Genomic DNA, 20,208 nt, shown 5'->3' on the forward strand with positions numbered 1-20,208 from the left:
AATGCAGCTTAACTTCATGGAAACATTATGAGTTAAATGGGCAGTAGGAGGCACGCTGGCAACCCTAAAGTAATCGAAAAAGTGAGCGTGGCGAAACAGCTCGTGTGCATCGCACATAGACTGTACATTTTGTCCATCAGAGATAAATGTCTTCTTTTTATTTCTGATGCACTATATGTTGAAATACAGCTAAAGGGAGTGCTAAAAAGAAGATTGGCGAGCTTGTCCTACCTCCTGCTGACCTAACAATGATTGGTTGGAAGGAAGATGCTGTAAGCTTGAGTGCTTGTGATATGCTATGAAAATTTCAAATCCAGCATCGTGAAGCTTAGCGGTGACGGCTGCATCTGGAGCAGGCTCGCAGGCTGCCGGGACGACCAATAGAACTCTAGGCATCGCAGGAACTTTAACGATTTCAACTACGACGAATATAGACCGACTTGAAAGAGGTTATTTAGAAAACTTAGTGTGTCAAGCCGTCATTTGCCTTCCGCCTTGATGCAACAGTCGGAATACCGCCTGTACGTCCTCCTGAAAACATATTATGTATCAATAAGATGAGCATACAGCTCCTGTGCCATCACTTTTCGATAATACAGTTGCTCGGGAGCCGTACTAGGAAGTTTTGCACTGCTTCCCAGTGCGGCCAACAATTTCGCCATGTAGGATCCTGCCGCAAGCTTTACTAAAAATGATCTATTATGATGGGTTGGTCACGAATCATGAGTGTCGAAGTCTTTCGTATCATTCCTGGTTCCTGCCTGGTGCGGTTTCAGCTGAAATACAAACCGTAACGTAACCAAATGTAACCACAAACATTGCATTTCCGATCCTTCTTATGGCTCCTAGCAAGCTTTTCTATTTCCCATCTGCTATGTTAACCTCAGCCTTTGATACAATAACATGGGCTGTGCCCAAATGGCACACGGGGATGCAGTCAGTCGCACAGGGTTGAAGCCAGGCGAACGTCTTAATGGAACCGCGCATCCACAAGGAAAACGATTATCCTATGTTCAGAAAATGAGTTATGACGAGCTAACCAAATTATCCAGACTGATATGCCATAGCAGTGTGCTTGCTTTTATAGTGTGCACATACCGGCTGCAAATGGCAAGCATTCAGGTACCAGACCACGGCCCAGATTTGCTGAACGTATTGGCCGTACAACGCCTGCTGCGCCGACTGGGCAACTGGCTATGGCGGTTGGCGTATGATAGCTGACAGTTGGTATCTGGAGTTACGCGGCTGGTGATTGGCGGTTTGAAGGAGGTTGGCAGCTGCTGCTGGTTGGTAATTGGCGATAATGAGCTTACAGTGCCCTCTAAAAAACCACAAGAGGGCAATACTGTGTGTCGCCATCCAGATCCTTGCACCTGTCCTACTGGGCCCAGCCCTGAACCGCAAATACCTGGCAGCTACATTAGATAAGAGCTGTGACCTCCGCTTGGCCTCCCAGCAGCAACAAGGCCCTCGTAGAAAGCATCGCCGCGTTTCACGGCAGGACTTCACGGCAGGCAGAGGGTAGAGGAGCCGCAGCACTACCGCAACCCTACTGGCTGCTGCTGGTGTCGGACGAAGCCAACACGCTATCGACCACACGGCCTTAACACACCCGCGCGCAGCGCACAATTTTTTCGGTGCCCCGCAGCACAATTGCTGCATCGGCGGTGCAGCAGTATTTCACAGCACGTATTCGAAAAGAAGTTGTACATAAAGCGGCGGAATAACCAATTTTATAAGATCAATACTTTTTACGCTGCTACAGCCGGAACAAAACAAACAAAGCTCTAACAGCCGGATCACGGCCAGGAAGGGCAAAAGCACATGCGACTTTGCCTACCATGAATCGCCCATGCATGCAAAAAATGCGCATCACCGCCAGCATCACACCACAACCCGCAATGGCAACCTGTCCAAGCCCCCATGACATGACATGGCAACCCGTATGCGCAACTCCTACAACCTGCGTTTTTGGTCAGCCGCCGTTTCAGATCACATGCACCTCGCCCGGGCCGGCCGGGCCTGCAGCCTCCATCGTGCACATGCCTGCTGCAAAGCCTCGTCATCGCTGGTCCCATTTCATGCGGTACTACTGCTGCTGCTGCTGCGATTACCTAGTGCATGGCAGGCCGTCCCTCGCGGTCTGCCTGTCCAATGCGATCAAACATACATCACACCTACATCTACAGCCCTCTGCCATGCTAACGCAGTGCTAGCAATGCAGCAGAAGAAAAAACGTAGATGCTAAGTCTAATTAAACGTCGGGGGCGCCCGCAGAGAGCCTGAAGTTGTAGGTCAACAAAGTCGCCCACTGGTTCGGCGAGTTTGCACGCGAGAAGTCCGCGCCAACCAATCGAACGACGCCGTACGAGGGCGTGATGACCTCCACCACCACTTGGCTGCGGGCGGCCGGCCAGGGTCAGGGGCAGTCAGGACTCTTACTCTCCGACCCGACCGGGAGAATGTAAGTAAGGGCACGGAGCAAGCATTATAAATAAGCATCATAAAATAGAACGGCAGGAGGTCTGGTGTGCGTTGATAAGCATTCAGATTGTAGGAAGGCAGGCATGTTCATATTCATATGTAGACAGGCAGCATATTCATATTCGTCATTACACGCGCGGCGCACGCAAAGCCACAGCTTGACACGCACACACAGCGTTCGTTCGCCAAATCAACAAGCTAGGTACACGACGTGCATGGCCGATGCCCCCCACGGGAGCGAGCACACTTACCCGCCGGAGGAAGTGACATAAATGGGCTTCCAGGAGGCGGCAGGGATGCCCGTGCAGCTGAGCGTCATCACGTTAGCTGAGTGGCTCAGGGTTGCGGGCACTTGGGTCTCGCCGTAGGGGTCCATGTTGGCTTTGAACAGCGTCACGGAGTCAGACGGGGAGTTGACGATTACCGTCTGCATCAGGGGGCCATCAGGGGACCATCAGCGCGAGTCGCAGCCAGAACTGAGGTATGCGAATGTAGCGTAAATGCGAAGCAAGTCTGAGCTAAAAGACTCATGACAAGACCTCAAGACCCATGCATAATTCCGTGCCTTCAAACTAATGTGCGGACTGCAACTGACGCTGACAGCTCTTGCGGATGGCCCCTCCTCAAAGGGGGGGATTGGCCCCTTGGCGGCCAATATGGAATATCCACCGCCAGCTATAGCTTGCGCTACTCTGTGGGTGTGCGTGTGTGTTCATGTATTCAATTAATCTAAGCCGCGATATGGGAACAGTGCGTGTATATGTGCGAGCGTGTGTGCATGTGCGTATGTTTAGTGGGTATGTGTGCGTTACCCTCCAAAGGTGTAGATGTAAAGTTCTCTTGGGCTCTAAAAGGGTTTCTCGCTCGGTGCGCAACCAACCGTTGTTCACCCGCGCACCTTGGTGCAGGTGACCTCGGGGTACCCGGTAATCCGGGTGAGAAGTACGGCAAGCCCGCTGGCAGGCACCACGTTGGGTGTGGTGACCATCACGGTCAGGATGGTGGTTCCGTTGTTCACCTGCGGCGGTTAGTCAGTTACGACAACAGCAGCAGCAGGAAGCAGCATTAGCAGGCAGGCAGCAAATCGGCAACAGATGGAGGTAGGGAGGTAGGCCGGTGGGTGGGTGGAAAACGAGCCAGGTGTAACCGGAACCGTTGACCATACAGAGCGGCGTGCAATAACCACGGTGCAATAACCTTTGGCGTGGCGTCCACGAGGAGTTACTGTTGTTAATGAAGAGCGGCCTCGCACAAGTCTCACAGTGGCGTGTAGTCTCACGTTCGCTCACCCGCTCCGTACACCAATGTACGGCGGTTAATGCGGAGGCCCCTCGCACGGCCACTAGCTATCTAGCTATCCTGCTGGTTGGCTGGTGCCAAATCCACACACGCATTTTTAAATATACTGACATACTGACATACGGCCGTATAAATGTACGGTACGCATGGCAATAAACCCATCTCAGCATCTGTATCCTTTAATACCCGTTCGCAACAGGTTGTTTTCCGTACACGAAACACATGTGTCCAGCACAATACCTTTTTCCCCGTGTCGTCGGTAACCTCATGAAACCAACTCAACAAACAGTGCAGCAATAGCCCTCTGCGCTTACAGCCTTCCCCTTCGTACCACGTCGGCCAGGACGATCTTGTCGCTTAACGCGAAGTTGGACCTCGTGTATGTGTTGTCATAGACAATAGTCGCCGAAATCCCTGCCACGTACTGCAGCGGCTGGTAAGCAATGTAGCCCGGAGCAAAGGCCTCCAAAGCTGCAAGCAACACGGGAATGAAAGGGCGCAAAGTAGGTCCCCGGAAAACGACAACGGAACCAGCAACACGAGCAAGGACACGCCGGGAGCGGTGGAAGGAGGCGAAGCTGTCGGGCCAGGACGGAATGGCAGGAAGGGGCAGGAAGGGGCAGGAAGGGGCAGGAAGGGGCAGGAAGGGGAAAGGAAGGGGAAAGGAAGGGGAAAGGAAGGGGAAAGGAAGGGAGTATCTTTGACGATAAGGACATATCCCCATCCGCTCCCATATATGCTTATAGCATGCCGGGCGCTTTGCAGGTACGGGGAACGCACCCACGACCATGTAACACACACACACATGCTCCTAGCATGCCATTCCCTCGTCCCGTGCTGGCTGCCGTTAAGGTCCAGGGTAAATCAAGCCACATGCAAGCCGCAAACGTGACTTTCCTCTGGATAAGGGTATGTATGCATGTCCCCTCTATGCCTGCCTGCCCTGGCTGAGGAGTAGAACCCTACCGTCAGCCAGTGCCTTCTTGCGCGCTTGGTCTGCTGCGTTGAGCGTGTTGGCCGGGCCGTCCGTAATGACGAGCGCTACCTTGGAACCAGCACTCAAGGGGGGGGAGGGTGGTAGCGGCGGCGACGGTGGCGGCGACGGCGCCGGCGGCGGGCTTGGGCGCGGCGGCGACTGCACAACATGAATTGACATGGACAGCGACCAACGTGGCGGCCAACGTGAGAGCGCGCATGTTGCTATGGGGGGGCCGGGGACCTCAACAAAAAACCGTCTTCAGTCGTGTCGCCCAGGTGCACTGTGTTGGGTGTGCGGTTGGCGGTCTATCTGAATGACCTCCAGGACCCCCGTGTGCCTCATGTGGGTTGCTTAGTGGGCAGGACAGAATGATCTCGTATCCAAACATTCAAACATTACCAGCTAAAGCGTCACTGCAAGAAAGAAAAGAACAAACTCATCGCATGTGGGACACAGTGACTCCAAAGCAGCGCTATCGTTTCAGGTCCCAGCCGCATGGGCTGCACTGCGCCGTACCGGGGGACGTGGCGGTGATGGTCCAGGCGGGCGAGGAGCGGGCGACGGTGGCGGCGGTGGTGCGGGTGCTGGCACCAGCGGGAGCGGGTACACAGTTAAGCGGGTAATGGCGATCTTGCCGGCGCCGCGAGCACCGCTCGACATGTCATAGCCGACAAAGCGAACGTTGCCACCACCTGCATTCCAAACATCCACCCGGCATTCCACAATTATACTATTATTTAAATATCACAGTATTTACAATATTATAATAGAATACATAATAATTAAATGTAATATTGATAAATTTAATAGGATGTTGCAGCGGCAACGCACAGCAAGGGACGCCAACACCCGACCACCTGACCGCTCTTCGTCCCCCAACCCCCGCCGTTTTGGGAGAGCCGCCGGAAAGGAAATTCATGGGACAGTATTTCACAGACCTAACAACACTTCTAAAGGTTCAGCTAGTGTCTCCAGATGCACCGCTCATCCCAGCACTCCTTGCTCACCCGGCGCTGTGAATTCGGCCGCAATTGGGCGGCCGTTGTCCGCGGACACGTACACGGGGGCGCTATTCGTGCACCCGACGGATGTGGTACCGCCGTCGCTCTTCCACGCATCCACAAGATCGTTAAGGATGTTGGCAGCAGGCGGGAAGCGGGTTCCGTTGGCGAAGGGCCCCTGGTAAGAATGGGGAGAGAGAGGTTGGGGCGAGGACCCCGACAGGGTGGTTACTGGTTCGTTCGATTAGGCGGCAACAGGAACAACGGGATAGGTGGCATCATCTACTTGAAAAAGGGTCAGGTTGCGCATCTTAGAACGGATAACACGGAGGGAAGAGCAAGCCTAGGAGCTGGCTGGCAGGCTGGTTCTATGGGTAGGCGTGCTGGCTGTGACAACGGACCGGGCCGCACATAGCATCTCTTTACATCGCTAACTACACCCCATATGCTTTTAAATCATGATAGACAACCTCAGGCTGCATGTCCTATCCGTGGAACTGCTGTCCGGCAGGCGCCTGGGCTGGCTGCCATTCAGGGCGAGTGGGGCGCACCTTCAGACACTGGACGTTGGTGTAGGTGGTCGTTTGAGTGACAATGGAGGATAGGTTGGTTGCCGTGGTCTGCCGGGGGGTTAAGGGAGGACAGGGAGGACAGCAGCATGGCCGCGCAAGTGAGGTAAGGGAAGTGTTGCTAAGTGTCGGAATTTTGAGGTAAGGGAAGTGTCGCTAAGTGTCGGAATTTTGAGGTAAGGGAAGTGTCGCTAAGTCGCCAAAGCCCCGCGTAAAGAGGCCCCACTTACATGCACAGGTACGTGCACGTGCGGGTTGGTTGGTCAAGTGCAAGTCGAGTGGTGAAGGTCTTACAAATAGTTGTTTACGACGGATATAATTTGGCAAACATCTATGCACGCCATCTGTAGCACTGGTGGCTGTCCAAAAGGCCTCTGCAGATCTGTGCACCAAAAAAATTATCATTTATAGTCAAATGCCCTTACATAGAAATTGTACGGCCATATCCGTACAGCCCGCCCGTTAGTGCGCCGTCCCGGCCCAGGGTTTGGGGTGGGCCGTCCTAGGGAATGTGCCCACCTTTAACATGCACACAAGGCCCTCTCCCCCCATGCACACACCCCACCACATACACATACACATACACATGCACATGCACATGCGCACCTCGGGCGTGACGATGACGGTCAGCAGGGTCTGGCCGATGAGAATGCGGGTGAGCAGGTCCTCGCGCACAAGCGGCGGCAGGCTCAGGTACACGTTATCGAACACCTGTGTTGCACAGCGGCCGTACGTACGACAAGCTCACACACATCCATCGCTTTGCGCAATGCCACGACGGCTACAGTACCAGCAGTCCGCAGCATAGATAGCAACAACTTGAAGTTGGCTTTGCGGTTTGCGGTTTTATGGTTTTAAAACCCTAAAACCCTATTATGTACTTTTATAAATATGTGATGTTACATTTTCTGGAGTTGCGTTACCCTCCTCCGCCGCCAGGGTCATAAGAGGTATTCGTAGCTGTCAGCAGCACCACCTCCCGACCGACCGACCGGCCTGACTGAGCTGCCAACAGCAGTGGGCACTGGGGCATCTGGGGTGCAGAGCTGGCGGCGGAGGCTAGCGTCTGTCATTCAGAATAGAATATACCGACACCCACACATCAAAGCGCGCAAGTATTTGGAAAGTGCGGATCCGGACAACGATGGCTCTCTCGTACGGAACTCCATTGTAGGAGCTCCATTAGGGTCCCCACAGGGTCCCAGTGGCCAGCGACAACGCAACACAGCGCATGCAACATGTACCTCACGTACAGCAGGTACCTCACGTACAGCAGGTACCTCACGTACGTATGTGGTGGTGCCTCCACAGCTTACCACATGCACTGGTGCGTTGCCAAGCGTGGTCTGGTTAACAATGTTTAAGTCACTCAGCTCCCCCAGGCCCAGGAGGTATAGCGCCTTGCGGCTGGTGTCGACGACACCGCGGGTGATGTTGTCCGTCAAGAAGATGGCGTCGTAGCGGTTGCCTGCGAGGAAAGTCGAAAGAAAGGGTAAATCAAACGTAGTACTTGCCGTGCAGTACGGCACACACACGCAAGGAGTGTATAATATACGCATATGTGCTGAAGCTCAGTACCAGCATCCTGACGGGCTTCTTAGGCGGAACCGGGTGGTGCCCGCCAAGCCAAGGGTGGTGCCCGCCCAGCAGCATCGTGGGAGCTCGCACGAGCAAGGGCAGGAGCAAGCGACCCACTCAAAATGGCAATCGATGATGAGCTGATGAGGTGCCTCTGAGCATGCACGTACCAATGGGTGGCGGGGGAGCGCGCAGCGGCCGTGGCGGCAGAGCCGCGGGTGGCGGCCGCGGCGGGCGGTAGAACACCGGCTCCAGGGGCGCATCCGGCGATTGAGGCGGCGGCGAGGGTGCGGGGCGCGGCAGAGGCGGCAAAGGCCGTGTGGTCAGGGCCGTCATGTTAAGGAGCGGTGCAGCGAAGACGACCAAGGAGGTGAGCGGCTTGCGGTTGTCGCCGCGGCCGCCAGATGCGAAGTTGTAGCCAATGAGGCGAACGACACCGCCGCCTGCATGCATTTGTGGCGTATTGGTGCAGGGCGGAAAAAGGGAAGAGGTTACTGCCGGTTGTTGTTTGTTGATAAAACTTTAGTTTTGCAGTGGGATTGAGTGCAGTCCTGGAAATGTATGTAACGTTTCAGCCAAGGTAGTAATGGAAAAGTGGCATCTGCATCTGCAGCAGCAGTAGCAGCATTGAAGGTAAGGGGCGGCAACAGCCCAAGCAGAAGCGGAAGCGGAAGCCACAACAACCCAACAAGTCGGCCAGGCAGCCAGGAATGGGGACCGTGTGTGTGTGTCTTTTGTGTGTGTGTGTGTGTGTGTGTGTGTGTGTGTGTGTCTCTTGTGTGTGTGTGTCTTGTGTGTGTCTTGTGTGTGTGTGTGTGTGTCTGCAAGTATCTGTGCTTATGTGCTTGTGCGCGTGCGTGTGTTTGTGCACGTTCCGCGGTGTGTGTGACGGGGTGCCCTACCGCACATGCAGGCGCCGGAGCACGAGGGCTCCCCCCCCCAGGGACCGAAGCGCAACACTATTCCACTGGGTGCGACGGTCCCATCATAGCTGCCCTCAACCCTAAACTGAGCAACAGGTTATTCGCCCCACCAAGCGCTGAGGGACGATGAGAGCCTCACCAAGAGTCGGCGCCTCAATCACCACCGCTTGCCGCGTGTCCGTGGCTACACCGAAAAGGGGCGCACCCAGATTAGCCCTGAATGAATGTGCATCAACACAGGCCATAAGTGTGCGTTAGGGTTTTTGAACGGAGTAGGGAGAGAGAAAGGGGGGGGGAGGCAAAATGGAAAAGAGTGGCAGCGATTTAATAGACAGATTTCTATACATACACACATGATATTTAACAGGCATGTAGTTACCTAGGCAAGCTAGCGGGGACAGGACGCTTCCCAGGGAATTACTGTCCGAATGACACGGGGATGCATCGCTTTGGGCCCCTCCTGTCCCCCTCTACAGTGTGACAGAGCTACATACGTGCGTAGCGGAACAGGTCGTTCTATGAGCCCTAACCCCGCACCTGATATAGCGCGTGCTGTTGAGCGCGCGCCACCCATCGGTTTTTAGATCACCCAGGGTGTCCACCAGTCGGTTGATGCGTTGCGTCTCGGGGACGCTGCCCTGAAGGGGGAGCGAGCGTAATGAAGCACGAGCACATCTAAAAAGTGCACAGCATGTAATAGGGTCATAATCATTCATCACTCAAAGCGCATGCCGCGTTCCAAGTCCACTGTGCCGTGGGAAGTGAGCTACTGTTTGGTAGCGGGGGTGCGAATGGGTGCCCTCCTTGTGTGTTATATCCCTTCTTGCAGTTCGTCTGTCCAGTGTTCTGTGCCCCATCCCCGTCCCGTCCCTTCCAACCCCGGTCGCTGTGCTTTGAGGCGGGGTAGATACACCCTAACGCGACCCGTTCGAGGCTTGGCGCTGGGGTTTCGGATGCCCGATGCCATGCGAGCATATTCTTGGGCCTGTGCCTCATTCCGTGCCACACTGAGGGTGTTGGGGTTTTCCGATTTCGTGTTTAAACTAAAGCTAGCTAGCTTACCGAGTACAATTGCAGGTTGACGGCACCAGTGATGGTGCTGAGCAGCGATGTCAGCCGGGAGTCAGCCACGTTTGCCGTGAAAATGACGGTGAGGATGGTCTTTTTGGCGCGCACCAGGCTCGTGAGGCCGGCGAGATCGGCGTCAGACATGCGAGCCAAGGTGGTGTCGAAGGCTATGTGCACCAGCACGCCTTGTGCGGCCACGGGCCACGGCGTGGCTCGGGTGCCCAGATCGCTAATGCCGTCCTGCAGGACACCAAGGAATGAAAAGTTCTAAGACGAAGCGAAGGAAGAGCAGGAGCAGGAGTGGTAAGCCAAGGATTGGTCGGAGTTGAGGAGGAAAGGAAAAGCTTTGTATGTATGTATGTTGTTACAGGGTGGTTAACTTCGCCAGCGGCCCCCTTTCCCGGGGCAGTCCCTGCTCTCCCCTGCTAGAGGGGCACCCTAATCCGTCACCCCATCCGACTTCAGAATGTATTCGTTGGGTTCGGCAACTCACCACCAGCATCCAACCAAATCTAGCGGATCAACGGCGCATCAACTTAGTTCCTGGTCAGCTCGCAAGTTGATATTATCACGTCCTACACCGTCCATATGATGGGGGGCCACCTCCCATTTCATCACTCCTCAAACACCCGAGGAGCTGGCAGGCGGATTTGAACCCGGGTCGACTGGATCGACTGGGAGCAGAAGTCAGGCCTTAACTTCTGCCAGCCGCCGTATGTATGTTTGTATGTATGTATGTATGCATGTGAAACTACGTTTTTTGCTTATGTGCCATCGGTAAACACGGCGAACGACTCCACAAGCTCCGCAGCAGAAAAAGTAAACAGGTTTAGGACAGGCGTAAGAGATGTAATAACGGAAGGCTACCTATCTGGGCCAGTCCCTAGGGGGCCAAGGCGCCTTTTTGAACGTGTCATGAGAGATGCGGCCACCGCGGCCTCCCGCCACCCGGCCCCATCTCAATCGCACCATCAGGAGCCCCTTCTCTTTAGAGTCCGGAAGATCCACAGGGTCCGACAGCAAGATGGTGGCTGGGATCCGGCCGCCGAAGGGCAATGGTGGCGGAGACGTAGGGCTGCCGTGAGGGAGGTGATGTGAGGGAGGTGATGTGAGGGAGGTGATGTGAGGGAGGTGATGTGAGGGAGGTGATGTGAGGGAGGTGATGTGAGGGAGGTGATGTGAGGGAGGTGATGTGAGGGAGGTGATGTGAGGGAGGTGATGTGAGGGAGGTGATGTGAGGGAGGTGATGTGAGGGAGGTGATGTGAGGGAGGTGATGTGAGGGAGGTGATGTGAGGGAGGTGATGTGAGGGAGGTGATGTGAGGGAGGTGATGTGAGGGAGGTGATGTGAGGGAGGTGATGTGAGGGAGGTGATGTGAGGGAGAGGGCAGGATTCAGGAAAAAGACAGCATATTGTATGGTTAGCACGCGGCAGCCTTCTGCTTGCAGTCTACATGACACCTTTAACCAGTAGCATGACAATCTGTGGCATGACATGCCTGAGAAGGCCAACCTCGTGCTGTCTGAATGAACGGGTTGTTCAGCACGAATATGTGGTGGCTAAGGGTGCAGGGGGAAGTGGCTATTGGCTCCATGTGACTCAATGGGTTCGCGAGGTAATCGGGCCTTATGCCGCCTTGACTCCATCGTCTTAGTTGCGCTACTACCCTCTACAGCTCTAGGTGTTGTCGCTGTCGCTGTTGCTGTTGCTGTTGCTGTTGCTGTTGCTGTTGCTGTTGCTGTTGCTGTTGCTGTTGCTGTTGCTGTTGCTGTTGCTGTTGCTGTTGCTGTTGCTGTTGCTGTTGCTGTTGCTGTTGCTGTTGCTGTTGCTGTTGCTGTTGCTGTTGCTGTTGCTGTTGCTGTTGCTGTTGTGAGCGGTCTCTGATGAGGATTGGAAACACACCTTGTCCTAACCTCCTACTGCACCCCCACACGTCCATGTGTCTCCATGTGTCGCGGCCCATCCACGCCTCTTATTCGCCTAATGGCCTTCATGTCATTGTTGATTCAACCTGCTTTTTTTTACCACAGGTTCTTTCCCTTCCGTCCCCCATCCGGTGGCAGGGTGATGCAGGGGGGTACCCTCCCACCTTGGTGGCGACGGGGTGCTGAACGGCGGCGGCGGCGGCAGCATGGGCTTGTTGTACACTACCGCCAACGTCGCCGTAGCGATCAGCCGTTGACCCGGGCTGGGGTTCGGGTTGAAGAAGCCCTTCGTGTAGCCGCCAGTGGTGAAGTCATAGCCCACCTGCGACACGACATCCCCGCGCAGTTGTAGGATTCCGACCAGGCTCAGGTGTGCTTCACCTTTCTGTCCCCCCCCGCCCCTGCCGACCCGCTGGGACCCCCCGGACATCGTACCCCTCATTCCCCTCATGACTTGCGCCATCCTAGAACATGAGTTGCATCCCTCCCTCCAATTCCCTCGCCTCCATGTCGCCTCCGTGTCCTCCCGCCTATCCCCCGTGTCCGCTCGGGGGCCCCGTGTGTGTGACCGCAAGAGAGGCGAATACAAACCGCCATTGAGGGAGCCCTTCCTTTCTCTCCCTCTCCTACCCAGCCCGCCTTTCCCTTCTTTCCTTCTCACCAGACGGACCAGGCCACTTCCAACCAACAGCTCCCATATGGCGCCTTCCTGCGGGTAGTCGTCAACGAGTACCACCTGCCGTCCAATAGAGCAGCTGATGCTGAGGGTGACCGGGGGAGCCTGATGATGCGGGGGGGGAGGGCGGGGGGTAGGGGGGGACCCCGGCTTCTTCTTGATCCGTAGACTAGACTGGGAGGCCTTTTACCTAATAATAATAATATGTTTGGAAGAAACATCAGGAAATTATAATTAGAGGGATCTCCGCGGGACGTCAGAAAGCCGAAACAGGTCAACGCAGAACCCCGGCGCGATGCTGAATCGAGTGAAGAGATGAGAGAAGTAGCGGAAAGCAACTTGACCAGTTTGTGGTCAGCGAGGGGGAAGTAGCTAGCGGTCTGAGGAGCGTGGAGCTACGGAGGTGCATCAGAGAAATGTAGGGTCGCATGCCGAGGTGCAGCTCTGTTCTGGCTTCTCGTCCCCCCCTGAGCTTCGGACTCTCAGCCCATACCCCGTCCGCGGCCGTCCATCCATCGCGCCCGCACCCGCACCCGTCCCGCAATCTCCTACTCCTGCTCCGGAAAGCCCTTCCTGGACCCGCGTTCCGCAGACCACGCGATCCTCACCGTCATGGCGCTGCCGAACAGATCCACACCCATAATGTTGGAGTAGTCGCTGAAAGGCGCCGCCAGGAGACTGGTAGCGTTGCCGCTGGGCAGGACGCGCTAATTCACACAGCGAGAGGAGAGGGAGAGGGGAGAGAGGAACAAGAGCAGAGGAGAGCAGAGCGGCACGGAGGAGGACGGGAGGACGGGAGGGGGGGTAAAGCGCGTGGCGGGAATTATGTATAGGGTTTAGGTTGGTAGGGTGGGCAAATGGCCAACTAGCGTGCGGAGGTGACCCGTGGGTCTGTTGTCGACCAGCAGCTGGCCGGTGCCGCAACGAGGCGTTTGGATGGTCCCAAGACATGCGCTTCAGCTCCCAAGATTCACATTACTGATAAAGCACCAAGAATGCCGACGTAATAGCAGTACACTACTTGCATCTCAGGCTCCTAAGTCGTCTAGCCGCCCTTAGCAGCCACCCGCCCACCTTTGAGCACACCGCTGTGGTGTTGGTGATGAGGCTCACGATAGAAGACAGCAACTCGTTCCGAGTCTCCTGAGTCACGATTACCGACAGCAGCTTGCGCGGGCTGGAGTACAGCTGCCGTACCAGAAGCTGCGGCGCAGTGGCCCATGAAACGGAATTAATAGCAGTAAGCACGGCAGCTTGTTCAGCAGTTGGTTGGTTGGGTGGTTGGGTGCGCGGGCGTTGACACAAGCTTAATAAGACGGTACGCCACAAAGTTCGGCTATAATGCAACACTACTACCACCCAAAAGGAGAGTGCATGTGTTCGTAACAGAACGTAACAGAACGTAACATGAACAGGTTTTGGAGCGGGGAAAGCAGGCGGTGTGTGTGTGTTGCGTAGCGGCCTCCGCCAACCCAAATTCTCAACTTTTGTACTGCCATTTCTGTACAGTACGGCACGCGAACGCACCTGCTTGTTGGCTGGCGACAGGGCATCGAAGGTGTTGTCGAAGATGGACATAGACGTCGCGGAGGCGGGAGGGACGGTGGTGCTGGAGACGTTGCCGGCACCCAGAAGGTTGATCACGCCCACCTTCAGTTGGGCCTTACGCAGCGCGTCATTGCCATCCGGATTGCTAACCTCCGTGATCAAGGTGTGCTGAGTCGCAGCTCCTGGGGGGGTCAGCGATGCGCATCACTTGAGGTGGCGTGGCGTGGCGTGGCGTGGGGTGGGGTGGCGTGGCGTGGCGTGGCGTGGCGTGGCGTGGCGTGGCGTGGCGTGGCGTGGCGTGGCGTGGCGTGGCGTGGCGTGGCGTGGCGTGGCGTGGCGTGGCGTGGCGTGGCGTGGCGTGGCGTGGCGTGGCGTGGCGTGGCGTGGCGTGGCGTGGCGTGGCGTGGCGTGGCGTGGCGTGGCGTGGCGTGGCGTGGCGTGGCGTGTTGGGCCGAGCCGCATCCGGGAAGAACGAGGACTTGCAAAGGGAGAAGGAGGTGGCCCGACACATACACACACACTGCCGTATCCACTGCCGTATCCATGCATGTCAGGCATATCCATTGATTTCACTGTTACAGGCACACACACACACCCTGTCACTGCGCATGTGCCAGAGCGGTCCACCTGTCCATGCGATTGCCCTCCGGCACCTGAAAGGGAGGGTGCACATACAGAGCAAGTTTCGGACCATTAGGGACGGCTCACCGGGCTCCGGGGGCGGCGGCGGCGGCGAGCGCGGTCGCGGCGAGGGCGGTAGCGCTGGCGGGGACGGTGGCACTGGTGGCGGAGGCGGCCTGGGTGGCGGAGGCGGCGGCGATGGCGGGCTGAATACCGTGACAGTCGCCCAGTCCGAAAAGCGAGTGGCGGCTGCGCAAAGGATGAGAGTGGTCGTAGGTCGCGGAAGGTTAGGGTGCGGAGCTGGGGGGACGGAAGCAGCGGACAAGAAAGATACAGATGCAATGCAACCGCCACAACACCACACATATATACATACATACATACATAGCAGTGCTGTGGAAGGGCGTGGGCTTGTGCGGTGTTATCCCCCCGACGGGTGCTATCTCCCCTGGACTAGCCCAGGGAGGGAGAGGCGGAGGAGGGTAGTAGTCCCAGGAGGCTGTTTGGCGTCTTGTGGTGTGAGCTCTTTGCGCTCTTTTTGCGTGAGGAGTTTTGAGCTTGGTGACCTCCCCAGCCCGGGATGACTCGTCGGGCTCCCGGTCGCCCAGGTCCTGGTTGCGAGCTCTCTGAGATGCTCGGTTCGTTCGGTCGGCAGGAAGAGCCCCCCGGTTGCGACTTCGTTTATGTTAGGAGACCAGCGGGCATAGATCCCGTCTAGCTGGAGCACCAAACCCCGGAGGGGAGCGCTGATGTATGCCGGCCGTCGTTTCCCGTGCGGCCTGACCCTGGGGCGGAGTGCATGAGACTAACCAGCCGTGTGCATCCGGCCGCCCCCCCCCTATGTTTCGGCCCTGGGCCCCCGGCTATTCAGCCCACAGTGTAATCAACGTCATACATACATACATACGCAAACCTACTGAGCGCTACTGCAACAGCAGGACAGCGCTGCGAGTTCCCGGAGGAATCACTTACGTCCGAAGCTGAAGTCGTAGCCCTGAAGCTTTACGAGGCCCCCGCGGGGGGTGTAGAAGGCAATGACGGGACTGGTGTCCCCGGCCATGTACCAGCCGGTGCCTGTGGTAGCGGGATGGCAGGGTTGGGGCTCTTGGTAAAACCGGACTCTCTTGACACGTACCAAACACGGGTGAGGGAAGTTGCTTGAGTGTGAAGAAGACGGGATCGGTGTGGGGCTGCCAGTGCGATCAAGGCGATCGAGTAACGGTGGAAAGACTGTTTCGTCCGGTCTCATGCACGTGACGTTCCCCCACACGCACACACGCACGCCCTTCTAATCCCTCCTACGCCCTCCTAAGCCCCAACCGTAGCTCTGCGCTTCAGGATACCACGCAGTTGCCACCAATCACTCCTCACCAAAGCTACACCTATAGGTTTGAACCTTGTTCTGTCCGGTGAAGATTGAGACCGGCAAGCCGTTGAAGTTGTACACGGTATTGGCCGCAGCTTTGAGGATGGTCTACGACAGGGGAAGGGGGGCAGTTCATGGCGGGTCGCTTGAGGTGAGGGAGGTGGAGCGGCAGAAGGAGAGGGAAAGGCGGGAAAGGGGTGCTTTCGAACCAACATACATACATACATAATACGTACATTTTTATAGCTGCGAAGACCAGCACCAAGAGCACCTAAGCATGAGAGGGCAGGGAGGCCTCCTCAGACCCCAGCCACCGGCGTGTATGTTTTTTTGAGCTAGCTGCGTATTTGTTTTCAGGAGCCGGAGATGCAGCACAAGTCGCCCATCCGGCAGCATTCCACGAAAAGGCCGGAAATGTGGCAAAAAGTGGAAAGAAAGCGTGGAGCAGCATGGTGGTGTGGGAAACACACCCTGGGCTCCGTGGCTTGGAAGAGTGCTCCAGTACCCGCGGGGCCCATCCCACTGCACTCCAGGCCGCTCCACGCAGTCACACCCCCGCATACGCCGCCCTTCCCCCAAGCCCGAAGGCATACCCCCCACTCCTTTCCCTCGGAGCTCCCACAAAGCGTCGTGGTGCCTCGCCAGGGTCCCCGTCCCGTCCCGTCCATTCTGCTTGGTCCTCCTTTCACCGCAGCCGTCGTCCCCCTTACCACGTTACAATTTGGATTGGCCGACAGGAAGGGCGTCAGCTGGCTATTGAAGATGGTGCCGAGCTCCGGAATTGCCAGCACCACCAGCATGGCACCGGGCCTGTCGATCGCGCTCACAGTCGCTGGGCTGATCTGAGGGACGGTTGGTCATCGTAAGCGGGGAGGCGTGCGAATGCGTTGGACAATGCAGGCCAGGATGGGGCGGGGAGCAAGGCGAGGCGACGCGGGGTGGAGGAATACACGTCGGAATGGGGTGGGGTGGGAGGTGGGGTGGGGTGGGAGGTGGGGTGGGGATGGGGCGCGAGAGCAGTAAGGCAGGAGGGTCAACGATGTGGAAGAGATGGCGAGCGGGAAGAAAGGGGAGGAAGAAAGGGCATTGCGGCCTCAAGGGGCTCAGGTGGCAGCACACCAGGGTTATGATCTAGGGCTATGATGATGCGATGTTTGAGGCAGCTGAGCGACCTCGGGGGCATTGCTGGTCACCACAGCCTCCACGCATCTACTAGCTGACAACTTAGCGGTCCGACACCACGAACTGCTGCACAGCTTTTCACTGCGTTACAGGCCCATGCCAGCTCGCCCACCAGGCAAACAAGCCGGCAGACACATGGGGAAGTCCAATTGCAGCCAGACAGCCGGTTCAGCAACGTTCGGGGCCGATAAAACTCGTTCGCAACGTATGGCGTGTACAGAGCCACCATGCTCACCCAAGACTTCGCAGCACAATCAGTACTCGCTTATCCAAATTTCACTGCTGGTATTGCCGCTTTTCCAGCTTGCGGAAGCCAAGCACATAACACTGTCCTGGATCGGAGCCCGCCAGCTACGCACCCTGTCCGTGCCGCGCAATGCGTAGGGCCATGCCCATCGAGCTCTCCCTGGTCCTTCTCTACGGATGCACCTCAGATAATCACTACAGTTTTTTTAACGATTATTGTTTCTTGGTTTTGCCGCACTCTTGTCTCTTGTCTTCGCGAGCCTGCCTGCCTGCCTTCCGCCCACCATCCGTAGCCATACCTTGGTTTATCGACACATATTGCCAATTCAACCGGTATTGCCTCTTTCCTGTTTTGAGACGCTATCGCGTGATATGTAATCCTTTGTATCTTATGTAAAAATATTTTTTTATATGACTTTCCAGCTAGCCATAATGCCGCCCTTCGATTTGCCAGTCACTTTCTATCTTCTTTGGCCTGTCGACTATGTCTCAGTCTTCTCTATTTCGGGCCCCTTCTCAGGTGTACAGGCCGCTCCAGTAAAACTTCAAAAGCGACAGTTGACAAGGTTACTTGTCCCCAGCCTGTCCCATTGCTTGTTCGTGTGGCTGGCGGTGTGACTGTGACCCGACCCGACCAGTTCCCCCTGCCACCTCCCCTTACACCCGCCCCGCACATTCCACTCACATTCCCATCGCTCGGTAGCGTGTTTGTCATCAAGATGTGGGTCCTGGCAGTCGATGAAAAGTTCGTGAAGGGGCCGCTGATGACGGTGACGTTCGGAACCAGGTTCTGTCGTACATGGTAAAAAGGCAACGCAAAGCAGTACAATCGTGCAGTTGAGCAGAGTCAAGCACAAGAGAAAGCCACCAGGGTTGAAGATCGCCATCAGGGCAGTAGCAGCAGTGACAACGGCAGTAGCAGGATGCGGGCGAATGTGCGAGGTGAGCTAGAGGGGGTTATTGTACGAACATTTTATTAGCCACTCAGATTAAACACGTACAACATGTACAGCATGTACAACACGTACAACACGTACAACTACCTACCACCTACCACGCACAGCACGCCTCATTATGCTCTTGGCAAGGCTATGTGGTGTGAGCGTTACCCTTCTTTCCACAGCTGTAAGCGCTGGAGTTCTGGAACGGGGTCAGTGTGCACTCGGTACGTGTTCCGTGTCAAAGCGAAGGAGTACTGCTATTCGCGCTACTACGATTGAATCGAATCGTCGATTCGGTGGCGTTTGCGCGCCAAAACAGCGAGCGGGACATTTGAACCCCCGTGACGTGGATGCCGCCCGTGTCTGTCTGCGGCACGCTTCTTGAGCCCCTTCTGCAGCCTTACACGTACCCTGATTGCATTTACAAGCGCTGTCTTCCTTGCGACGTCAGCTGCATCAGTGCTGTTTGCGTTGTTGTAGATTGCGATAGGCGCCAGCATCGAAAGCCCCGACTGAGCTGCAGTTTGCTGGGCGCATTGGAGCATCGCTAAAAGCGCCCCGAGCGCCAAGACCCCGAAGAGGCGAGACATGAGTGTTCCCGGCAGGCGCAAGCCGACGACGGCACGCGACACCCCCACAGGTGCGAGACTACAAAAGGCGAGCAGTGTCGACGAGATGCAGAATGCGCTGGATAAAGATTGGATGATTGTCCGGCGGTTACGAATCCCGCAAACCTGCAAGAGCAAAAGCACCGAGCGGTGGGTACCCGGCGTCAGCAGCAAGTCTCACCGTGATGCAAGTCCAAACGATGTGATCGGGAGGCAGTAACATGTCCAACAATTTTAATAATGATTAAGAGAATCCTCGCGATCGTGATATTTCTTGGACTTGCCATTGCTCACAACTATCTGGGAACGCGTCGTGATTTGCTAGGTTGCTAAAGACTCAATCGCTATAAGCGTGTATGACTATGAGGTTTCATGTCGGGGAGGAAAGCATCTGGACAAGCTGGCCGTTGCAACTCACGCAAGCGCACCCGACGTAACGACGGCCTCGCGGTACGTATGCAGATAACCGCAGGCTAGAAGTTTATGCCATTGTAATTTGCGAAATCGGAGAATATGCGGGTATGATCAGTCTGCCATAGTACTACCCTACACCAACCACAGTGCAACTCACGGCGACCTGCTTCAAAACGCAGAGGGGCACACAGTTATAGTATTTACTTACTTGAAGACTGTGCCGATGATTCCAATAGATCTGGGGAGGTTGGATTAGCCTGTATGCGCCTTCTCCCAGACGCTGGTTGTGATGGGATTACCTGAGGTTAGGGGTATGGGCCCAGCGTGGCCAGGCTTACAAATATACGATTATTACAATTGAATTTTATACAGGCATCGGTACGAGGGAGCGAGGACGGCCCATTCGTAATAAACCACTGCGTGGCGGGCGCCGCGAACTCAGGAACCTTCCCCACAAGTCCCGTGATAGCTGTCCAGTGTAACAAAAGGATACAAGGAGCTTGCGTTTTTCCTTCGTACAACACTACTTTGTCATTCTGCATGCGCCGTTCATTGGCCAGGCCAACGCCCACATTACCGGTAACTCCGTTCTGTGGGGAAATCACATGCATAGAAAATTCCTGCTTGCAGCCAAACATGTGAACTGGATACTTTGTTGATCTGATGGTTCGCACCGTTTTCATCAGTTTCACCGTTAAGGACAGGGTTGAGGAGTTGAGGGGGTAGAACCTCCATGAGAGAAAGATGCCAAGTATATTGCCACAGAAAGTGACACGAAAT

The 20,208-nt window shown here is 55.9% G+C and overlaps 1 protein-coding gene across 1 annotated transcript; it reads right to left on the minus strand.

Moving 5' to 3' along the window:
- Positions 1–1,296: 1,296 nt before the first annotated feature.
- VOLCADRAFT_120422 (uncharacterized protein) lies at positions 1,297–19,790 on the minus strand. Its single transcript, XM_002947164.1, has 29 exons — positions 19,637–19,790; positions 19,433–19,560; positions 18,817–19,140; positions 18,151–18,255; positions 16,748–16,879; positions 16,043–16,145; positions 15,644–15,745; positions 14,759–14,920; positions 14,030–14,232; positions 13,577–13,705; positions 13,111–13,209; positions 12,563–12,607; positions 11,991–12,148; positions 11,575–11,781; positions 10,871–10,976; positions 9,896–10,141; positions 9,371–9,471; positions 8,973–9,049; positions 8,081–8,353; positions 7,649–7,800; positions 6,939–7,043; positions 6,315–6,383; positions 5,770–5,941; positions 5,279–5,454; positions 4,750–4,918; positions 4,115–4,254; positions 3,383–3,502; positions 2,736–2,911; positions 1,297–2,399 (listed from the first exon to the last, which is right to left on the minus strand). The coding sequence occupies exons 3-29, from the start codon at positions 18,994–18,996 to the stop codon at positions 2,255–2,257; spliced, it is 3,852 nt and encodes a 1,283-aa protein (XP_002947210.1). The 5' UTR covers positions 18,997–19,140; positions 19,433–19,560; positions 19,637–19,790; the 3' UTR covers positions 1,297–2,254.
- Positions 19,791–20,208: the final 418 nt, after the last annotated feature.

Source organism: Volvox carteri, assembly GCF_000143455.1.
Source record: "Volvox carteri f. nagariensis unplaced genomic scaffold VOLCAscaffold_5, whole genome shotgun sequence".
Taxonomy (NCBI): domain Eukaryota; kingdom Viridiplantae; phylum Chlorophyta; class Chlorophyceae; order Chlamydomonadales; family Volvocaceae; genus Volvox; species Volvox carteri.

What these genes read in the sequence shown, in the direction of transcription:
- VOLCADRAFT_120422 (XM_002947164.1), bottom strand. Translation starts at nt 18,996, where the DNA reads ATGTCTCGCCTCTTCGGGGTCTTGGCGCTCGGGGCGCTTTTAGCGATG. An exon ending in GCTGCTCTATTGGACGGCAG is followed by an intron (nt 12,149 to 12,562) that starts GTGGTACTCGTT and finishes GTCGTGTCGCAG; the next exon opens with GTGGGCTATGACTTCACCAC. An exon ending in CGCTCCCCCGCCACCCATTG is followed by an intron (nt 7,801 to 8,080) that starts GTACGTGCATGC and finishes CTTTCCTCGCAG; the next exon opens with GCAACCGCTACGACGCCATC.